The 19,435-nt window shown below is 58.2% G+C and overlaps 1 protein-coding gene across 1 annotated transcript; it reads left to right on the top strand.

The window, feature by feature from the left end:
- The first annotated feature begins 390 nt into the window (after positions 1-390).
- LOC107966400 (anoctamin-7-like) lies at positions 391-8,076 on the top strand. Its single transcript, XM_003309568.6, has 4 exons — positions 391-649; positions 1,934-2,048; positions 3,083-3,140; positions 7,617-8,076. The coding sequence occupies exons 1-4, from the start codon at positions 495-497 to the stop codon at positions 7,826-7,828; spliced, it is 540 nt and encodes a 179-aa protein (XP_003309616.2). The 5' UTR covers positions 391-494; the 3' UTR covers positions 7,829-8,076.
- The last annotated feature ends 11,359 nt before the right edge of the window (positions 8,077-19,435 follow it).

The following is a 19,435-nucleotide window of genomic DNA, read 5'->3' on the forward strand; positions in this document are numbered from 1 at the left end:
GATGTGCCTGAGGTCACCCCTCAGGCATTAGCAGAGCCAGCAGTGTGACCTGGGTCTCCCAATCTCCCCAGCCCCCAGGTGAAACCCTGGCCCACCACTCAGCACATGCTACGTAACCTCAAGGAGCCTCAGTTTCCCCCCACATAAACAGAGCTTACGAGGTCTGCCTGGCAAGGCTTCCAGCAGAGGTGGCACTTGTGGCTGTTCCTGCGGAATCCCACCTCCTCGAGACCCTCCAAGGCAGCAACTATGACAGCTGATGCCAGCCCTGAAATCTCTAAGCAAATAAGGTTCCCAGGAGGACGGCAGCATTTGCATGCGGGTGTGTGAAAGCCCAGCCAAGTGGGCTGCCTCTGTTTGCAGCTCTGAGCCCCACACCCCCTATTTAAACAAAGATAGATCCTGCTCCAGGAGCCAGGAAGCCTTGCCCTGGCCAGCTGTGCTGGGCACCTCCCCTGCCTGCTTCCTGGCCCACTTGCAGGCAAGGTGAGGGCATGCGAATGGCTGCCACTGCCTGGGCGGGGCTCCAAGGGCCACCCCTCCCCACCCTCTGTCCCGCAGTGAGGACGGGACTCTACTGCCGAGACCAGGCTCACACTGAGAGGTGGGCCATGACCTCCGAGACCTCTTCCGGAAGCCACTGTGCCAGGTGGGGACCCAGCCTAGACGTGTGGGCCACAGGGAGAAGGTGGAGCGTTGGACTCTAGGGAGGAAGGGCGGCACCCCAGCCCACCGGGACTTTCACACACCCTGGCCTGTGGGGAGGCAGTGTCAGGGCCCGCCCTGGTCCCCAAAGCCCCTTGGGGCACGAGGAGGGACACACGCTCAGTGCGGCTCTGGACGGGGTACACCCAGCTGGGGTTGGCTTCCTGCCTGCCCAGGGGCTCCCCCATGGAGCCCTTCGTTGGGGTGGGGGCATCCCCATTCTTTCTGCAGAGAGCTCTGAGGAGGGGCCCGCCTGCCCACCACAGCAGGATGGGGGCATGAGGGGCTGCTGGGTGGCCGAAACTCCTCAGGGACTTTCCTCCAGGAACACCCCACAGTCCGTAGTGAGGCTCCCAGCCTGGGGCCGGGGCCGAGTCCTAACACTGAGACCTGGCTCGGGCTTCAGGGTTAGGCAGGTGCAGGCAGCCCAGGCTCAGTCTCTGTCCCTCTGGGCCTCCGCTAATGTGAAGCGAAGGGTAGAACTAGAAGGCTGCCCCTCCGACCTCCTGCGGCGCCTCCATGGTCACACCCTCCGGTCATCGTCGCAGCTCCAAATGCCAGCCCCAGCTCGAACCCTCTCCTTCCAGGGCCACAGATGTCGTGCTCCTGGCCCCGTTTTGCCAGCCCGAGACTAGCAGCCACGGCACCTGTCCTCCCACAGAGAGAGACCCCCGGGGCGAAGGTGCGGGAGGAAGCTGGGACCCCCAAGAGTTGTGAGGCCGGGCTCCATCAGGCCCGCCTTGCTGGGGAGCTCAGGGCCTGTGGGTCCTGGCACTGGGTCCTCAGGCCATGCGCAAAGGCAGGCGACTTGAGGGGTTTCCTGTCCCTGGCTCACATGGCTCCACCCTACAGATAAGAGAGGGAGAGGTGTCTGTACTCCAGGCCCACCTTTCTGGGCCTTCTCAGGCTCCACTGAGTACCCAGGCAGAGTGGACGGCATTCAGGGCTGGGGGACACAGGCACTCACTGGATGGACAGACAGACGCCTGCTGTGCCAGGCCTGCCAGACGCTCCCGCCCCGGCACTGGTTTCTTCCTGGAGCTAGTGGCTGGCTAGGGGGTTCTCCATGTGCTCATGGCCAGGAGAGTCTGCCGAGCCAGCCCAGCCCCATTCTACTCCGAGTCGAGTCTGTAAAGTGAGCTCACTGCAGGCAGTGTGGTGGCCCCAGGAACGGGTCTCACGCATCCCCTCTCTGACCCCCGTCCCCACCCGGCCTTGCTGGGTGCAGGAGCAGGATGCTGCGGCGACGGGCCCAGGAAGAGGACAGCACCGTCCTGATCGATGTGAGCCCCCCTGAGGCAGAGAAGAGGGGCTCTTACGGGAGCACAGCCCACGCCTCGGAGGTAACAGCACCCAGGAGACTGTGGTGCGACTTGAGAGGTCCTCCCCTGCCTGGGTCTGTGCCCCCACCCTGGGCCCAGAGCCTCTGGGGGTGGATGGGCATCACCGTGTTTCCCCTGCATCCCCTGGCAACCCCCAAGCCCTCGCCACCCAGTCCTCAACACACACAGTCAGATCACCGCCCGCCTGGCCCGGCCTGGCTGCGGAGAACCGAGCAGAACCCATTGATGTTCAGACAGGAGCCCCAGGAGGGTAAGGGGGGCCTGGCCAGGCAAAGGCAAGACCAGGGCGGGGCCCTCCCTGTGGTGCCAGTCCCAGTCAGTGCAGGGCCACAGCAGCACCCAGGGCCATCTGTAGGGCTCCACCTTGTCACTAGGAGGCCATGGATACGCTGTGAGCCTGTGGGGAGAGGCTGGGTCCCGGGCCTTCAAGGCCATGCGGGAGGCCCTGGCCGTGGAGGGCCCTCTTCCTGGTTCTCCTGGGCCACACGTCTGCCCCAGCAGCCTGCGGGTGGACACGGGACCCCTTCCTGCCGCCCCAAGCACAGCTGAGATGAGCCTCCAGGGAGGGCACAGGGCCTCTCACCCCGAGCATCCAGACACTCTCGGTCGCCATGGCCAACTCTGTCCTCAGGGCCCCTTTGGGAGCAGTCTGGCTCCCCTCTGCCCCTGGAGGCCAGCAGGGCAGGCACCCCTGGTCCTGGCCATGCTTCCCACCAACCTGACCCTTGCCATGGGCCTGGCCCAAGGAGGAGGGGAGCCGGCTGGAGGCCCAGGGCTGGTGGTGCCCTCTGGCCCTGCCTGCCGCTCCCCGCGCCTGCGCATCCTGTGCCCCCACACAGCAGCGGGGCTTCCCCCTCCACCCTGACCTCCACCCCCTACCCACCCGCCGAACATTCTTCTGTGGTCCTGAGTGTTCTGGGGCAGGGCGGGGACGGGTTGGAGGCAAGGACGGCCTCAGGGTGGGGCGGGGTGGGTGTAGTCATCGCGGGCAGATGCTGATGCTGATATGCTTCTCCATCCTCCATGCCTTCCAGCCAGGTGGACAGCAAGCGGCCGCCTGCAGAGCTGGGAGCCCTGCCAAGCCCCGGATCGGTGAGTCCCTCCCAGCACCTGTACCACACCCGTGTTGGTCCTGAGGGTGGGGACACCACAGGGGTGCCCCCAGGGGCAGCAGGCTGGGGTAGCCTCCTCAGTAGCCACTGTGGGGCCAGTTGCTTGGGGATGGGGCACTGGGGTGAGGGCCTCGGGGTGAGCAAACCACAGCAGGAAGAACAGCAGGAAAGGGGGCTCCCTACTGAGGGGGTGGGGCCGGAAGGGCTCTGGAGAGCGGACAGGGCTGCCCCCTCCCTCCTGCTCCAGTCCCCTCCACCATCCTCCAGCTGTTCAGCCACAACTCAGGTCATTTCTGACTCTTATCTCTTGCACTCCACCCCTTTTGTACCTTCAAAATCTTTGATCCACCCCCAACCCACTGCCTCTGTCTGCCCGGAGCTACCACCGACTCCAGGGGATTGCACCAGCACCAGCCGGGCTCCCAGCACCCACCCCGCCCACCCTGCTGTCCCCTCAGCACCAGAGAGACCCTAACCTCCTCCCACTAGGATGGCTACTACTTAAAAAAAAATCACAAGTGTTGATGAGGATAAGCGGAAACTGGCTCACTTGTGCATTGCTGGAGGGAGTGTAAAATGGTACAGCTGCTAAGGAAAACAGCAGTTCCTCAGATAATTCAGCACAGAGTTCCCATAAAAGCCAGCATGTCCTCCCTGGGTGAGCGCCCACGAGCACGGGATGGGGGCCCTGGGGAGATATCTGTACACCCGCAATATCATTCACTGTAGCTGGAAGGCGTGCATTCGTCTGCTGGGACTGTCATAAGAAGTACCACAGCCTGGGCCAGGCACAGTGGCTCACGCCTGTAATCCCAGCACTTTGGGAGGCCGAGGCGGGTGGATCACCTGAGGTCAGGAGTTCGAGACCAGCCTGATCAACATGGAGAAACTAAAAATACAAAATTAGCCAGGCGTGGTGGCGCATGCCTGTAATTCCAGCTACTCGGGAGGCTGAGGCAGGAGAATCGCTTGAACCCAAAAGGCGGAGGTAGCGGTGAACCGAGGTCGCGCCATTGCACTCCAGCCTGGGCAGCAAGAGCAAAACTCCATCTCCAAGAAAAAAAAAGTACCACGACCTGCGGGGCTTAGATGGCAGAACTTTCTTTTCTCACAGTCTTGGGGCTGAAGCCGGAGGTGAGGGTGAGGCAGGGCTGGTGGCTTAGAGGCCTCTCTTTTCGCTTTTGCAGACGCGCCTTCTCCCTGTGTCCTCACACCCCCGGGGTCTCTTCCTCCTATAAGGACACGAGTTGTCATGGATTAGGGCACACCCTAATAGCCATCACGTGTCTTTAATGACCTAATCTCCAAATACAGTTTCATTCTGAGGACTGTGGGGTGGGGCTTTGATATACAAATTTTGGAGAAACTTAGTTCAGCCCATATCAAGGTGGAAGCCATCCACGTGTCCACCTACAGATGACTAGATAAGCAAAATGTGGTATTTACATCCAACGGATTTATTCAGCCTTAAAAAGGCAGGAAATTCTGACACAGGCTGCAACGGGGATGAGCCTTGTGGACAGTATGCTACGTGAAATCAGCCAGTCACAAAAGGACAAATGTGATTCCACTTATATGAGGTCCCCAGAGAGTCAAATTCATAGAGAGAGAAGGTAGACTGGTGGGTGCCAGGGGCTGGGGAGGGGGAGGGGGAGTTAGTGCTTAATGGGCGTAGGGATTCGGTGGAGATGGATGGTGGTCATGGCTGCACAAGAATGTCAATGTCCTTAGTACCAATGACCTGGACACTTGAATGTGGTTAAGATGGTTTTTTGTTTGGTTGGTTGGTTTTTTGTTTTTTGTTTTTTTTGAGACGGAGTCTCACTCTCACCCAGGCTGGAGTGCAGTGGCACAATCTCGGCTCACTGCAACCTCTGCCTCCCTTCGCACCATTCTCCTGCCTCAGCCTCCCGAGCAGCTGGGACTACAGGTGCGCACCACCACGCCCGGTTAATTTTTGTGTTTGTAGTAGAGACGGGGTTTCGCCATGTTGGTCGGGCAGGTTTTGAACTCCTGACCTCAGGTGATCCGCCCCCCTTGGCCTCCAAAATGCTGGGATTATAAGTGTGAGCCGCCACGCCCAGCCTAAGATGGTTTTTTAAAACGTAGACAGCCCTTATTTTCTCAAAATCCTCCACGCGCCCCCTCTGTGTGTGTGAGGCTTAAGGCATCCTCACAGCTGCCTGCGCAGCCACAGGCCCACCCCTCCCTCCCAGCCCCACCAGGCCCTCAGACCACATCTCCTGCTACCAGAAGCTCCTCACCCTTCATTCCAAGACGGCACCTCCCGAGATACAATCGTTTTAAACTTTCATATAAAGGTAGAATATATTCTATCCTCTGAGAAAATCATGCCTTTTATCAATATTAATTGTGCCTAGAAAATTGTCTATCCATAATCATGCTTTGTGTCTTAAAATCCATTTGGCCTGGTATTGTTAACGTTTTGTCAGTTTTGTGTGTTCTGTTTTGTGTCAAAGGGATTAACATATGCCTGATGTATTATTTCCCATATTTAGAAAGTGAGTCTTTCAATCCTCAAATATGGTATTTTCTCCATTTATTTGGGTCTACTTTAATTTCTCTTTTTTTTCTTTCTTTTTTTCTTTTTCTTTCTTTTTTTTTTTTGAGACAGAGTTTCGCTCTTGTTGCCCATCTGGAATGCAAGGGCACGATCTTGGCTCACTGCAACCTCCACCTCCCAGGTTCAAGTGATCTCCTGCCTCAGCCTCCCGAGTAGCTGGGATTACAGGCATGCGCCACCACGCCTGGCTAATTTTGTATTTTTAGTAGAGACGGGGTTTCACCATGTTGGCCAGGCTGGTCTCGAACTCCTGACTTCAAGTGATCTGCCCGCCTCGGCCTCCCAAAGTGCTGGGATTACAGGTGTGAGCCACCGCACCTGGCCTTTAATTTTTTTTTTTTTTTTTTTTTTTTTTTTTTTTTGCTGCTTTCGTGAGATCTTGCACATCTTTTAGTAGATGTATTCCAAATAGCATTACTTGGAAAATTTCACTGCCTATGTGTCATAGGTATATAGAAATTATTTATTTCCTTTTTTTTTTTTTTTTTTGAGATGGAGTCTCGCTGTGTTGCCCTGTTGCCCAGGCTGGAGTGCAGTGGCGTGATCTCAGCTCACTGCAAGCTCCGTCTCCTGGGTTCACACCATTCTCCCGCCTCAGCCTCCCAAGTAGCTGGGACTACAGGTGCCGGCCACCACGCCCAGCTAATTTTGTTTTTGTATTTTTAGTAGATATGGGGTTTCACCGTGTTAGCCAGGATGGTCTCGATCTCCTGACCTTGTGATCCACCTGCCTCGACCTCCCAAATTGCTGGGATGACAGGCATGAGCCACCAAACCCAGCCACAATAAGATATTTTAAAAGAGGGAGACAGAATGCCCACATTCACATAACTTTTACTGCAGCATTTTGTTATAATTATTCTGTTTTATTATTAGTTATTGTTCATCTCTTACTTTACCTAATTCATAAATTAACCTTCACCATAGGAATGTATATCATAGGTATGTACGTATTATAGGTATGTATAGGGAAAGACAGTATATATAGGCTTGTTACTCTGCACAGTTTCAGGCATCCACCGGGATCTTGGAATAGATCCCCTGCAGTTAAGGGGACTCCGTTGTCCTTACTCCTCGGGTGTGGCCTGCGAGTCTCTGCTGGATGACCAGGGTGTTCCAGCTGGAGCTCAGATTCCCCAGCACTGTGTATCCCTCTGGAATCTTTGTCAGCCATGGGCCTCCAGCAGCTGCCTCTGTGTGTGAATAGCTTGGTGCTCCAAGGACCTGGGGGACTTTCTCACAGACCCGGTGGCTCCGTCTTCTTCCCAAGCTCCAGCCCCCTTAGCAGCACCTAATTCGAACGCCCATTCGCTTCACCCACCAATGCCTCTGCTTGGGCTCTATTGCCCTCCCTGTCGTTTGGGAAATGCCCCAGGAGGAAGGGAAGGGAAGGGAAGGCTCACCTCGCACGCTCCTCTTCTCTGGAGGGCCTGAGCCCAGCATCCATTGCTGTCTCATGCCAGAAAATCAGGGGCTTCGGAAACTTTCTTCAGCTTTGATGATTCTCTGTGGCAGGGAGGGAAGTCTGACAGTGACTTGCACCTGAAGTCCTTAAAGACCCCTGTAGGAGTCTGGGACTTACCCTGCAGGGATGAGCACCATAGCAGGGATCTCAGAGGGCCATACCCAGCCCCTCTCCAGGCCTCCGTTCCCCACCCAGGCCAATGCAGGGCTGTCCTGGAACCTGGAAGTGCTCCTGGAGTCCTCCTAGCCCTGGCTGGGAATAGAGAGGGGATCGGGAAGGAACCGGCCCTGAGTGTCCAAGTGCCTGGCTCCCCACTGCGTCCCGGCTGGGATGCTGGCATCCCTTCCCTGGGCCGGCCACTGCCACTTAGCCAGGCTCCTGCCTCTGTCCCTGTTGGCTCCCAGCAGACTTCGTCCTTGTTTGGGAGGAGGACCTGAAGCTAGACCGGCAGCAGGACAGTGCCGCCCGGGACAGAACAGACATGCACAGGACCTGGCGGGAGACTTTTCTGGATAATCTTCGTGCGGCTGGGCTGTGTGTAGACCAGGTACGTGGAGGCGGTCATGGGCAGGGCCCTAGGCCCTGCGTCCACTCAGTGACCCATGACCTTGCCGCATGAGGCCTGAGGGCATGGTGTCCAGAGTCCCAGAGCAGATCAGGCCCCAAAGTCCTGCTGGATCCCCCAGCCACCGTGAGCTCCTCCGTGTGGCTAGGGAGCTGCTGTCCAGAGGCAGAGGTAAACATTGATCCCTCCTGCACACTCAGCTCTCTCATGGAAGTCGGAGCCCTCAGGGTCACCTGAAAACTCTGACACTACTTTTGCCATTCACCTGTCCCATCTCCAACATTAAAGCTTTTGGGTAGGCGTGTCATTTGTGTTTATGACTCTCAGTGTGCTTATAGAATTAACAGCTTAAAAAGTCCTTTCACATGTTTGCTTTCGGTGATAATGGTAGGTACCACTTAGAATCATTTAAGCAACAGGTCTGGGGAGCGTGAGAAACAGGAACTAGGCGTGAGGATGCTGGGTGTGCGGGCACAGGCAGGCGCAGGTGGGGCTTGGGGCAGCTGGGGATTGGGGTGCAGAGCCCAGCTCTCACCCTGCTGTGTCCCCCGCTCATTGCCAGGTCTGTCCAAGCGGCTCCTTCCTTCTCTGCCCTCCTCTGACCACCTTCCTCTGTCCCCAGGAGCAGGCTGTGCTGTCACCTGTCCTCTCCCTCTCCACAGAGTAATCGATCCTGAGTTTTATATTCATCCCACTTGGGGTTTCTTTACCATTTTAGTGCCAACTTTACATCATCAAGCAATACAGCCTGGCTTTGTCTGTTTGAGATTGGCAGAGCTGAATCATGTGCGGGGTCATTCCTGCGGGCCTCACTGCTGCCAGTGACTGCTGCCCCGGGGCCCACCCTTGCCTTGCCGCAGGCAGCTCTCATGTGAATGCCAGTCTTTGCTTATGGATGCTGTGAGAATGGGCATTTGACTTGTTCCCAGTCTGGGATGATTATGAAAATCAGCTACTGTCAATTCATTCGTGTGTGTGTGTGTGTGTGTGTGTGTGTGTGTGTGTGTGTGTCCTTGTGCCTGTGTGCAGGGACTTCTGGGAGTAGGGGTGCCGGGCCGAGGCATGTGCATATGGCCAACCACTCCCCACGTGGTGGCCCCATTTCCACCATCGGCAGTGGCCTGAGGCCCCTTGCTCTGTATCTTCTCAACACTTGATACTGCAGACTTTTAACGTTTTACCAACCAGTTGGGATATAGTGGTGGCTCACCGTGGTTTGTGTGCTTGTTTGTTTGTTTGTTTGTTTGTTTTTGAGAGAGAGTCTCGCTCTGTTGCCCAGGCTGGAGTGCAATGGCGAGATCTCGGCTCACTGCAACCTCCACCTCCCGGGTTCAAGAGATTCTTTTGCCTCAGTTTCTCGAGTACCTGAGATTACAGGCACCCACCACCACGCCCAGCTAATTTTTGTATTTTTAGTAGAGACGGGGTTTCACCGTATTGCCCAGGCTGGTCTCGAACTCCTGACCTCAGGTGATCCACCCGCCTCGGCCTCCCAAAGTGCTGGGATTACAGGCATGAGCCACCGCCTCTGGCCTCAACCAGGTTTTAATTTGCATTTTCCCTGCTTCTTAAAGAAGTTGAGATTTTTTTTTAACTTTTACTTTAGGTTCAGGAGCACATGTGCAGGTTTGTTATATTGGTAAACTCATGTCACGGGGATTTGTTGTACACATGATTTTGTCACCCAGGTACTAAGCTTAGTACACAATAGTTATTTTTTCTGCTTCTCTCCCTCCTCCGTCAAGTAAGCCCCAGTGTCTGTTGTTCCCTTTGTGTCCATGACTTCTCATTGTTTGGCTCCCACTTATAAGTGAGCATATACAGGATTTGGTTTTCTGTTCTGTGTTAGTTTGCTAAGGATGATGGCCTCCAGCTCCATCCACGTTCCTGCAAAGGACATGATCTTGTTCTTTTTTACGGCTGCGTCGTATTCCGTGGTGCATAGGTACCACATTTTCTTCATTCAGTCCGCCACTGATGAGCACTGAGGCTGATTCCATGTCTTTGCTGTTGTGAATAGTGCTGCAGGTCGAGCATTTTTCACATTTATGGTCCATTTATGTTTCCAATACTGTGAATTGCCTTTTTGTGTCTTTTGCCCTTTTTTCTATTGGGTCACTTGCCTTTCTCTTTTTTTTTCTTGAGACAGGATCTTTTTTCTTTTTTGAGACAGAGCCTTGCTCTGTCTCCCAGGCTGAAGTGCAGTGGCGCGATCTCGGCTCAGTGCAATCTCCGCCTTCCGGGTTCAAGCAATTCTCCTGCCTCAGCCACCCGAGTACCTGGGACTACAGGCACCTGCCACCACGCCTGGCTAATTTTTGTATTTTTAGTAGAGATGGAGTTTCATCATGTTGGCCAGGCTGGTCTCGAACTCCTGACCTTGTGATCCACCCACCTCGGCCTCCCAAAGTGCTGGGATTACAGGCGTGAGCCACCGCGCCAGGCCTAACGAGACAGGGTCTTGTTCTGTTGCCCTGGCCGGAGTGCAGTGGTGCAGTCACGGCTCTCTGCAGCCTCAATCTCCCGAGGCTCAAGCCATCTTCCCAGCTCAGCCTCCTGAGTAGCTGGGACTACAGGCCCACAACACTATGCCCGGCTAATTTTTTGTAGAGATGAGGTCTCACTTTGTTGCCCTGGCTGGTTTGGAACTCCTGGGCTCAAGCAATCTGCCTGCCTTAGCCTCTCAAGTCACCTGCCCTTTTTTTTTTTTTTTTTTTAGACAGGGTCTGACTCTGTCACCCAGGCTGGAGTACAGTGGTGTGATCTTGGCTCACTACAACTTCTGTCTCCTGGGTTCAAGTGATTCTCCTGCCTCAGCCTCCCGAGTAGCTGGGATTACAGGTGTGTACCACCACACCCAGCTAATTTTTGTATTTTTAGTAGAGACGGGGTTACCCTATGTTGGCCAGGCTGGTCATGAACTCCTGACCTCAAGGGATCTGCCTGTCTCAGCCTCCCAAAGTGCCGGGATCACAGGCATGAGCCACCACGCCCGGCCTCACCTGCCTCTTCCTTATTAAGGCTTAGGAGCTTGTTGTCTGTTCTGGACACTTAGCCATTGCTGGTGGCGTGTGTGACAGACATCTTTCCCCAGTCCTGGCTGGCTGTCCTGGTCATGATGGTGTCCTGGTTGGTTTTAACCTGCTGTGGACTGAGTTAGTCCTGCGTCCGACTCCCCTCCACCTTCCATGCCTTTCTTCCCTCACCCACCTTCTCATTCCCACGTTGCCTACTCCTTGTCCAGAACACACAGGGAGCAGCCCCTACTTGCCACATCACCCCACCCCAGGGTGCCCCTCCCTGCCCTGCTCTCCCTGGCTTCCTTCCAGTCCTTCTCAGGTGTTGGCACATGGAGCCCACAGAGCTAACAGCCACCCCGCTCCTGAGTTTGGATCTGCTTCAGTGTCTGGGAGGTGGAGGTGAAAGACACCTGCTTTTATTATGGACAGAGCTGATTGGGTGGCGTGGTCCCATGAGTTTTCAAGGTCATCATCCAGACTCGAGCAGGTTTGCCCTTTAGTTGAGGGCAGGGGGGACTACTGCAGGGGACACCGGTGGCCCCAGCACGTTGCCCAAAGTGTGCCTGGTCTTCGGTCTGCAGGACAGTTCTCAGCTCTCACAGAACATCACGGCCAGCTGGGGGCCAGGGTCTGCCCTTGACTCTGTTTCACTTCGCCCAAGGTGGGGCCGGGGCTTTGGCACTTAGGGAACCCCAGATGGCTGTGAGGGCTGAAGGCCACTGGACTAAAGGGGGTGGGTGCTGAAAAGCAGTTATGCACTCAGAGGAGGCACTTGTGCACTGGACTGAATCAGATCCCTGTCTCAACCCACCCCGGGCTCCAGGAGCACCTGTCACATGTTGGCACACATGTGCACATGTGAACATAGACAGTAGTGCTCACCTATATGTACACACACATACACACGGAAACATGTCTGTGCACAGCATGCATGTACACCTGGTGACTGATCAAAGGTGAGGCGACCGTTCGATGTTGAAAACCAAAAGCTGGAGGCACTGCCCCTCAAGCCAGGAGGCGGGCGTGCGTCAGCATAGTCTGGCCAGCAGGGCAAGGCTCTCCCTAGCCTTAGGGGAGGCTGCAGGTGACGCCGGTCCCAACAGCGTGCTGTCTGCAGCAAATCTGTTGCTGGGGCCGACTCCCAAACGGGGCTGTCGAGGCCCGGTTGGCTTTCAGAGGCGTATCCATGGGAGTAGGTGTCATGTATCAAATAGGAGATTCAAAGTCAGCTGTTACCACGGCTACAGAAATGCCAGTCTTTTCCTAAGAGTGCGAATGGACACACACATGTGCATACGTGCACACATGTCCCCACACATGCACCCTCAGGCTCTCACGGAGCCCTGGGTGCCTACAGCAGGACGTCCAGGACGGGAACACCACAGTGCACTACGCCCTCCTCAGCGCCTCCTGGGCTGTGCTCTGCTACTACGCCGAAGACCTGCGCCTGAAGCTGCCCTTGCAGGTACGTGGGAGGCATGGGGACAGGGTGGGCCTGGAGGTCCCGGTCCCCACACACTGCGTTCAGCTGCCAGTGCCGACAGCCTCAGGAGGGCTCCCTGCTCAGAGGCCTCAGGGGCTCCTCCTACCCACCCCGACACCAGGCCCCAAGAAACCTCACTGGGCAAACAGGGCAGGTGGTGGCATCCCCCACAGTGGGCTCCCGGGAGGTGGGGTCGGGTGAACAGTGCGTGTGCACTGAGCTGACCCCTCCAGGCCCAGACCCCCGCCAGGCCACCTGCTGAGGGCCCTGCCTATGGACATGGGGTGGAGAAGGCTGCCTCCAGGTGACCTCAGGAAGATGGGCCTGGACGTGGGTCCGCCACCCACCACACTGGCTGGCCTGACCCTCACTGCATGCGGGTGGCAGAGACATGCTACTTACCGGTTCCCACCCCTTTTCCACTTGAGGGTCTCTGGGCTACAAATTGACAAGCTGAGCAGCCTCAGAGCCTGAGGCCCTGAGAGGGGAAGGGGCTCACCTGGGCCCTCACAGGGTCTACCACGCTCCTTCCCTCTGCTGGAGCCCCTTCGCCCATTGCCCAATTTGCAAACTTGCACAACCTCCACTCCCACCTGGGGCATTTGCCCTCCTCCCGGGAGTGGGAGGAGCCACTGACGTTTCCTTCCAGGAGTTACCCAACCAGGCCTCCAACTGGTCGGCTGGCCTGCTGGCATGGCTGGGCATCCCCAACGTCCTGCTGGAGGTTGTGCCAGACGTACCCCCCGAGTACTACTCCTGCCGGTTCAGAGTGAACAAGCTGCCACGGTAAGGCAGGGGCTCTGCCAGTCGGAGGAAAGAACAGGAGTGAGTGGGAGTCGGTGAATGAGTGAGCGGAACTTGGTGCTTCCCCAGGACTCTCCTCACCTGGAGTTTTCGGCAGGGAATCTGAGGCCAGGTGCGCACGCTTATCGCGTGTCTGCATTTCCAAATGCCGCTGCGTCAGCTGGGCTGGGGCGGTTGTGCTGCAGGACAGATAACCCCCCCAAGGCCCAGTGGCTGGACACGCGAGGTCTAGTTCCTGCTCAGGCACACATGTGGTGGGGCGGCGCGGTACCTGCTCACCACGGTCTCTCAGGGCCCGGGCGATGGAGGCTCTGTCTCATCACAGCGTCCCCAACTGTGGAGGTAGAATACAGGGACACGTTTGGCCCATGCTGGCTCCCTCCTGGAAACGACACGTGTGTCATCCACACACATTACTACTGGACAAAGCCAGTTGCACTATGGCACCAGGCCTACAGACTAGGGGAGTCCAGAAGTGGCAGGGACCACTGTCGGGGAACCAGTGCTGAAGGCGGCCTTTCTGCCACACGGGATGCCTCCTTTTGGGGCTGGTGGGAAATTCAACCTCACTCCGTGTTGCCCCACCTATGGCTTCCCAAGATTCTGGTTTCCCAGGGAGGGCCCCTACCCAGTCACTGTCCGCACTGCCCACGAGCACCCTCGGCCCCATGACGGAGCTTCAGGGTGGCACACGGGATGGGGCTCCCTGGCCAGCCTGGCCCTCTCTACACCGCCCTGCCCTGTGCCCAACCACAGTTTGCTTCCCCCCACCCTGTGTGTGGTGAGGGGTTCTGGGTATCTGGGGGCCTGCTGTGGCCTCCTGTTCCTGGGGATGTGAAAAGGCATCATCGGGAGCTGCTGACCTGCCGGGGAGCCAGCTGCTTCTCCTGGGGCGAGGGCTGTGTCCGCAGGCCTGTGCTCCTGCGTGCGCGCCGGCACCCGGGCCCCAAACCTTCTGCACCGTTCACATGCCCACAGCTTCCTCCAAACCTTCTGCACCATTCACATGCCCACAGCTTCCTCCAAACCTTCTGCACTGTTCACATGCCCACAGCTTCCTCGGGAGTGACAACCAGGACACCTTCTTCACAAGCACCAAGAGGCACCAAATTGTGAGTGGGGGTTCCCTGCCACGGGCCCCAAACCCTGACCTGGTTCTGAGGATCCTGCCAGCCCCCAGCCTCCATGGATGCAGAAAGGCCTGCTTGAGACCAGAGGGCCGAGGCCTGGAGCCCGGAGGCTTTGGAAACTTTAGAGGCTGACCTCACCTCGCTACACAGGGCAGGCCATGGCCTGGGATTGGGAAGGGGTGGGGAAGGGCCCAGTTCCCCTCCGGGACCCCAGGGCTCAAAATAGATATTGGATCTATGGACATGTGGGACAGCCGAGACTAGCCCCAGGCAGGGTGGGTCCTGCTGGCTGGGAGCAGACCTGCCCTGCAGCGTCGGAGGAAGGGTGGCACCAGGCGGGGCAGGCCCAAGGCACCCCGGCAGGAGGCCTGTTCCTGAGGCCTACCCAGGAGAGGCCCTGCTGACCACCACGGGGCACACAGTCATGTGGGCTGCCCAGGTAGGGGGCAGGGCACACCCTGGACACAGCTGACTGCCAGGCTGCAGCGTTCACCGTCACCCAGGGTGCGGGTCCAGAGTGGGCTGCGCACGGCCAGGCAGGGGCCCAGCTTCAGGTGCAGACTCGACTCCCACATGCCGTGTGGCTCTGGTCAAGGACTCTGAGCCTGCACAGTGGGAGAATGAGCACTACCCTGGCACAGGGGCGTCCTGCGTGTGCGGTGGTGACACAAAGTCCCAAGCCTTTCCATCAGATCGCTATTGTCACCAGAAGGCTGAGGGAGGCCGTCCATGGCCTTGGCCTAAAGACAGGCTAGCTAGGACTTCCCTGTTCTGCTATCACGTGACAAGTGACCTGCACCATCCTCCACATCCCCTGCAGCTGTTTGAGATCCTGGCCAAGACCCCGTACGGCCACGAGAAGAAAAACCTGCTTGGGATCCACCAGCTGCTGGCAGAGGGTGTCCTCAGTGCCGCCTTCCCCCTGCATGACGTGAGCTCGGGGGCTGGGGGCTCCAGCCTGGGTATGGGAGATGAGTCCCCTTGGGTCCTGTTGGCCCCCAGGGAGGCGGGTGTGGGGCAGGCATGGTCAGCCGGCGTGGCCACCCAGGAGTCAGAACACTAAATGCACACACATGCGGCGATGTGATCAGGCCATCCCGTGGCCTGTCCGGGGCCTCAGGTCCGGCTCTGCGGGGACTGCAGCCCACACTGCGGTGCCCAACACGGGAACAGGCCGGTCCCTGGGCTCTAGATGCTATGGCTCTGTCTCTCTGGGTAGCTTCTCTTGCTGGGAAAGACAGGTCTCCTATCCCCCTCCAGAAGCTGGGTAAACTGAGGCAATGCCAAAGCAGGCACTGACCAGGGCAGCTGCTGCTGCACCTGTTCCTGTCAGCCTTACCATCATCCCTGAGAAAACAGCCACTGTGGGGAGCAGGAGGCCATTTATTCCCCCACCCGCTCAAGCCTTCCCCCTTGGCCGAGCAGGGGAGGGGCCTTGCAGGCAGCCAGGGCATCCGGGGCCTGGTCAGGCCTGAGCCCACTGCTGCGTGGCCAGGGGTCCAGTCCTGCCCCAACGCCGTCATGAGGGTTAAATGAAAAAGTGGGTGTGGAAATGCCAGGTGTCCCACCTTGCTGGGGTGGCTCCTCCCGCCAGCCAGGGCCCAGGATGCACAGCACAGGACACGAGCCTGGGGACTCTCCAACCCAGAGAAGGTGCTGGACCCTGGACCACCGCCACTGGCTTCTCTCAGGGTGGCCTCTCCAGGCCCTTCCCCGCCCTGAACCCTCGAAGTCCAGGAGTCAGAGGGGCCTCACCACACATGTCCCCTCCTCAGAGAGGTCCTCCCGGACCACCCTGTACCCACCCCTCCACATTACTCTATTTTTTCTTCATGGAGCAATCCCAGACTCCCAGGCCTGTCTGCCCATGTCCCACACTGAAGCCCCTGCACCTACAACAGTGCCCAGTGGGGTCAGCTGGGGGAGCCTCCCACCCACAGGCCGCTCGCCCCCAGGGCCCCTTCAAGACGCCCCCAGAGGGCCCGCAGGCCCCACGCCTCAACCAGCGCCAAGTCCTTTTCCAGCACTGGGCGCGCTGGGGCAAGTGGAACAAGTATCAGCCCCTGGACCACGTGCGCAGGTACTTCGGGGAGAAGGTGGCCCTCTACTTCGCCTGGCTCGGTGAGTCCCCCCCACTGCCCCCCAGACCACCTGGGTTCCCCCAGGTTGGTGTCAGGTTGTAACAATTTGCCAGTCCGTGCCCCTGGAGGGCAGCGTGCGTGGGGGCCTGGACGGTGGGCGCAGCTCTTGGCTCAACCAGGCTGCCCTCCTGGCTCCCCCCAAGCCCACTCACTCTAACTGGGCACCATGACGATGCCGGGCCCTGGCCTCCTAATGCTCCAGTAACAGTGCTGAGTGGGGGTCTCTCCTGACTCCCTCCCTGACTGTCACTGGCCCATGAGGCCCTGGGGCCACCCCAGGAACTTCCATCCTAGGGAGGTCGCCCCTGCCTGGGTCCAGGCCAAGCCTCTTATCTCCTCCAAGCAGGCCAGCACTTTCTAGATGCCCATCTGCCCCAGGCAACCCCAGAGCTGTTCCTCCTGGGTCCTGGCTGCCCTCACCCCACTCAGCTCTTGGCACCCTCCCTTCCCCATCCTGGGTCAGCCCCAACCCCTTCATTCTGTGCCCCAGAACTTCCAAAGCCCTTTCTTGTCCCCACACACAGCCCCACAGTGGACCCAGACAATGGAGCCAGCCAGGGCAGCGGGCGGGGCCGGCAGGCATGGAAGGGCAGCTGGGGCACAGCATCAGGGCAGAGGGACAGCTCCTGTGTGCCAGGACTCACCCGGCCATCTCAGGGCCTGGAGCAGCAACCCTGGGACAGCACGGCCAGGCTGGGGGCTTCTGGGAGCAAGCAGGGCCAGGGCTGGATCTGGGCTCCAGGCAGACTTGCATTTCACAGCAGTCACTCTGGCCAGCAGAGAGTCAGGCAGGAGACAAGACACCAGGCCCGGACTGAGTCAGGCAGGAGACAGGACACCAGGCCCAGGACTGGACTAGCCCTATGGGAGGCAGTGGGGGTACATGCTGAGGGCCTGGGGTAACTGAGGGATTGTGGCTGTGGTCAGATGAGGCAGGGGCCAGGGTGGGGGTTGGGTGGTGGGGAGGGAGGCACCTGGAATGACTCGTGGTTTTCCTGGGGCTGGAACACGGGTGGGCCCACACCTCTGTGGTGGGCAGGACGTAGAGGGACTTCTCTGTCCGTCCCGGGCAGGTTGGTTGGAGTGAGCTGGCTGAGGAGAAGGCATCCAGAGGTGGAGAGCCTGGTGGGCTGGAGCCCCAGCAGCACTGGTGTTGGGGTCAATGTGGTAGGGGTGTCCAGAGTCTAGGGCAGAGGCCCAGGAGGGTGGGCCGTGCCAGAGCTGCCAGGGAGAGCTGTGTACGTCTTGGCCTCCTCACATAGGGCCCCAGCCCCCAAGCTGGGCTGAGGGTGGTCCCTAGGGGACAAGCATGGCTGTGCAGACCCCTACCTGGGGCCCCCAAGCCTGGGTTCCTGATGGTGGACCCCTGCCATCCTCTCTACAGGGTTTTACACAGGCTGGCTCCTGCCAGCGGCAGTGGTGGGCACACTGGTGTTCCTGGTGGGCTGCTTCCTGGTGTTCTCAGACATACCCACGTGAGTGTTCCCTCTCCACAGCTCTGGGGCCTGGTGCTGGGCCTCCAGATGGGTGTGGGGCGGGGGGACCCCTAGGTGCTAGGTCCTGTGCAGACAGCTGGTGCTTGAGGTGATTGAGGTGTGAGGTGAGCACATGCCTGTCTTCAGGAGTGTCACAGAGGGCCTTGTGGACATGGCTGAAAGGCTGGCAGGTGGACAGGAGTGCTCCCAGGCTGACAGGTGGACAGGAGTGCTCCCAGGCTGACAGGTGGACAGGAGTGGTCCCAAACTGACAGGTGGTCAGGAGCGCTCCCAGGCTGACAGGTAGACGGGGCGCTCCCAGGCTGACAGGTGGACAGGAGTGCTTCCAGGCTGACAGGTAGTCAGGAGTGCTCCCAGGCTGGCACAGGTGGATAGGAGTGCTCCCAGGCTGACAGGTGGACAGGGGTGCTCCCAGGCTGGCACAGGTGGATAGGAGTGCTCCCAGGCTGACAGGTGGACAGGGGTGCTCCCAGGCTGACAGGTGGGCAGGAGTGCTCCCAGCCTGACACAGGTGGGCAGGAGTGCTCCCAGGCTGACACAGGTGGACAGCAGTGCTCCCAGGCTGACACAGGTGGACAGGAGTGCTCCCAAACTGACAGGTGGTCAGGAGCGCTCCCAGGCTGACAGGTAGACGGTGCGCTCCCAGGCTGACAGGTGGTCAGGAGTGCTCCCAGGCTGATAGGTGGACAGGAGTGCTCCCAGGCTGACAGGTAGCTAGGACTGCTCTCAGGCTGAAACAGGTAGACAGGTGTGCTCTCAGGCTGACACAGGTGGATAAGAGTGCTCCAAGGCTGACACAGGTGGACAGGAGTGCTCCAAGTCTGACAGGTGGACAGGAGTGCTCCCAGGCTGACACAGTTGCACAGGAGTGCTCCCAGCCTGACACAGGTGGGCACGAGTGCTCCCAGGCTGACACAGGTAGACAGGAGTGCTCCAAGGCTGGCACAGGTGGACAGGAGTGTTCCCAGTCTGACAAGTGGACAGGAGTGCTCCCAGGCTGACACAGGTGGTCAGGAGTGTTCCCAGTCTGACAGGTGGACAGGAGTGCTCCAAGGCTGACACAGGTGGACAGGAGTGCTCCCAGGCTGACAGGTGGACAGGAGTGCTCCCAGGCTGACACAGGTGGTCAGGAGTGCTCCCAGTCTGACAGGTGGACAGGAGTGCTCCCAGGCTGACACAGGTGGTCAGGAGTGCTCCCAGTCTGACAGGTGGACAGGAGTGCTCCCAGGCTGACACAGGTAGACAGGAGTGTTCCAAGGCTGACAGATGGGCAAGAGTGCTCCCAGGCTGACACAGGTAGACAGGAGTGTTCCAAGGCTGACAGATGGGCAGGAGTGCTCCCATGCTAATTTTATTGGCACTCTTGTTTATTATAATAATGTAAGCTTTCTTATAATATTAATAAATGGGCTTGTGTTTTAGTTTATCATGGAACTGAAATTCAGAAACTTAACTCAGACATTGTCATGGCATATATTTTAAAACAACTATTTTTTTAAGAAATGCTGGGCCTGGCAAAGGCAGTGGTGGACAGAGAGGACAAGGGAGAGAGGACAAGGGAGAGAGGACATGGGAGGCGCCTGGCTG

The sequence above is a fragment of the Pan troglodytes genome, chromosome 13 (assembly GCF_028858775.2).
Source record: "Pan troglodytes isolate AG18354 chromosome 13, NHGRI_mPanTro3-v2.0_pri, whole genome shotgun sequence".
Taxonomy (NCBI): domain Eukaryota; kingdom Metazoa; phylum Chordata; class Mammalia; order Primates; family Hominidae; genus Pan; species Pan troglodytes.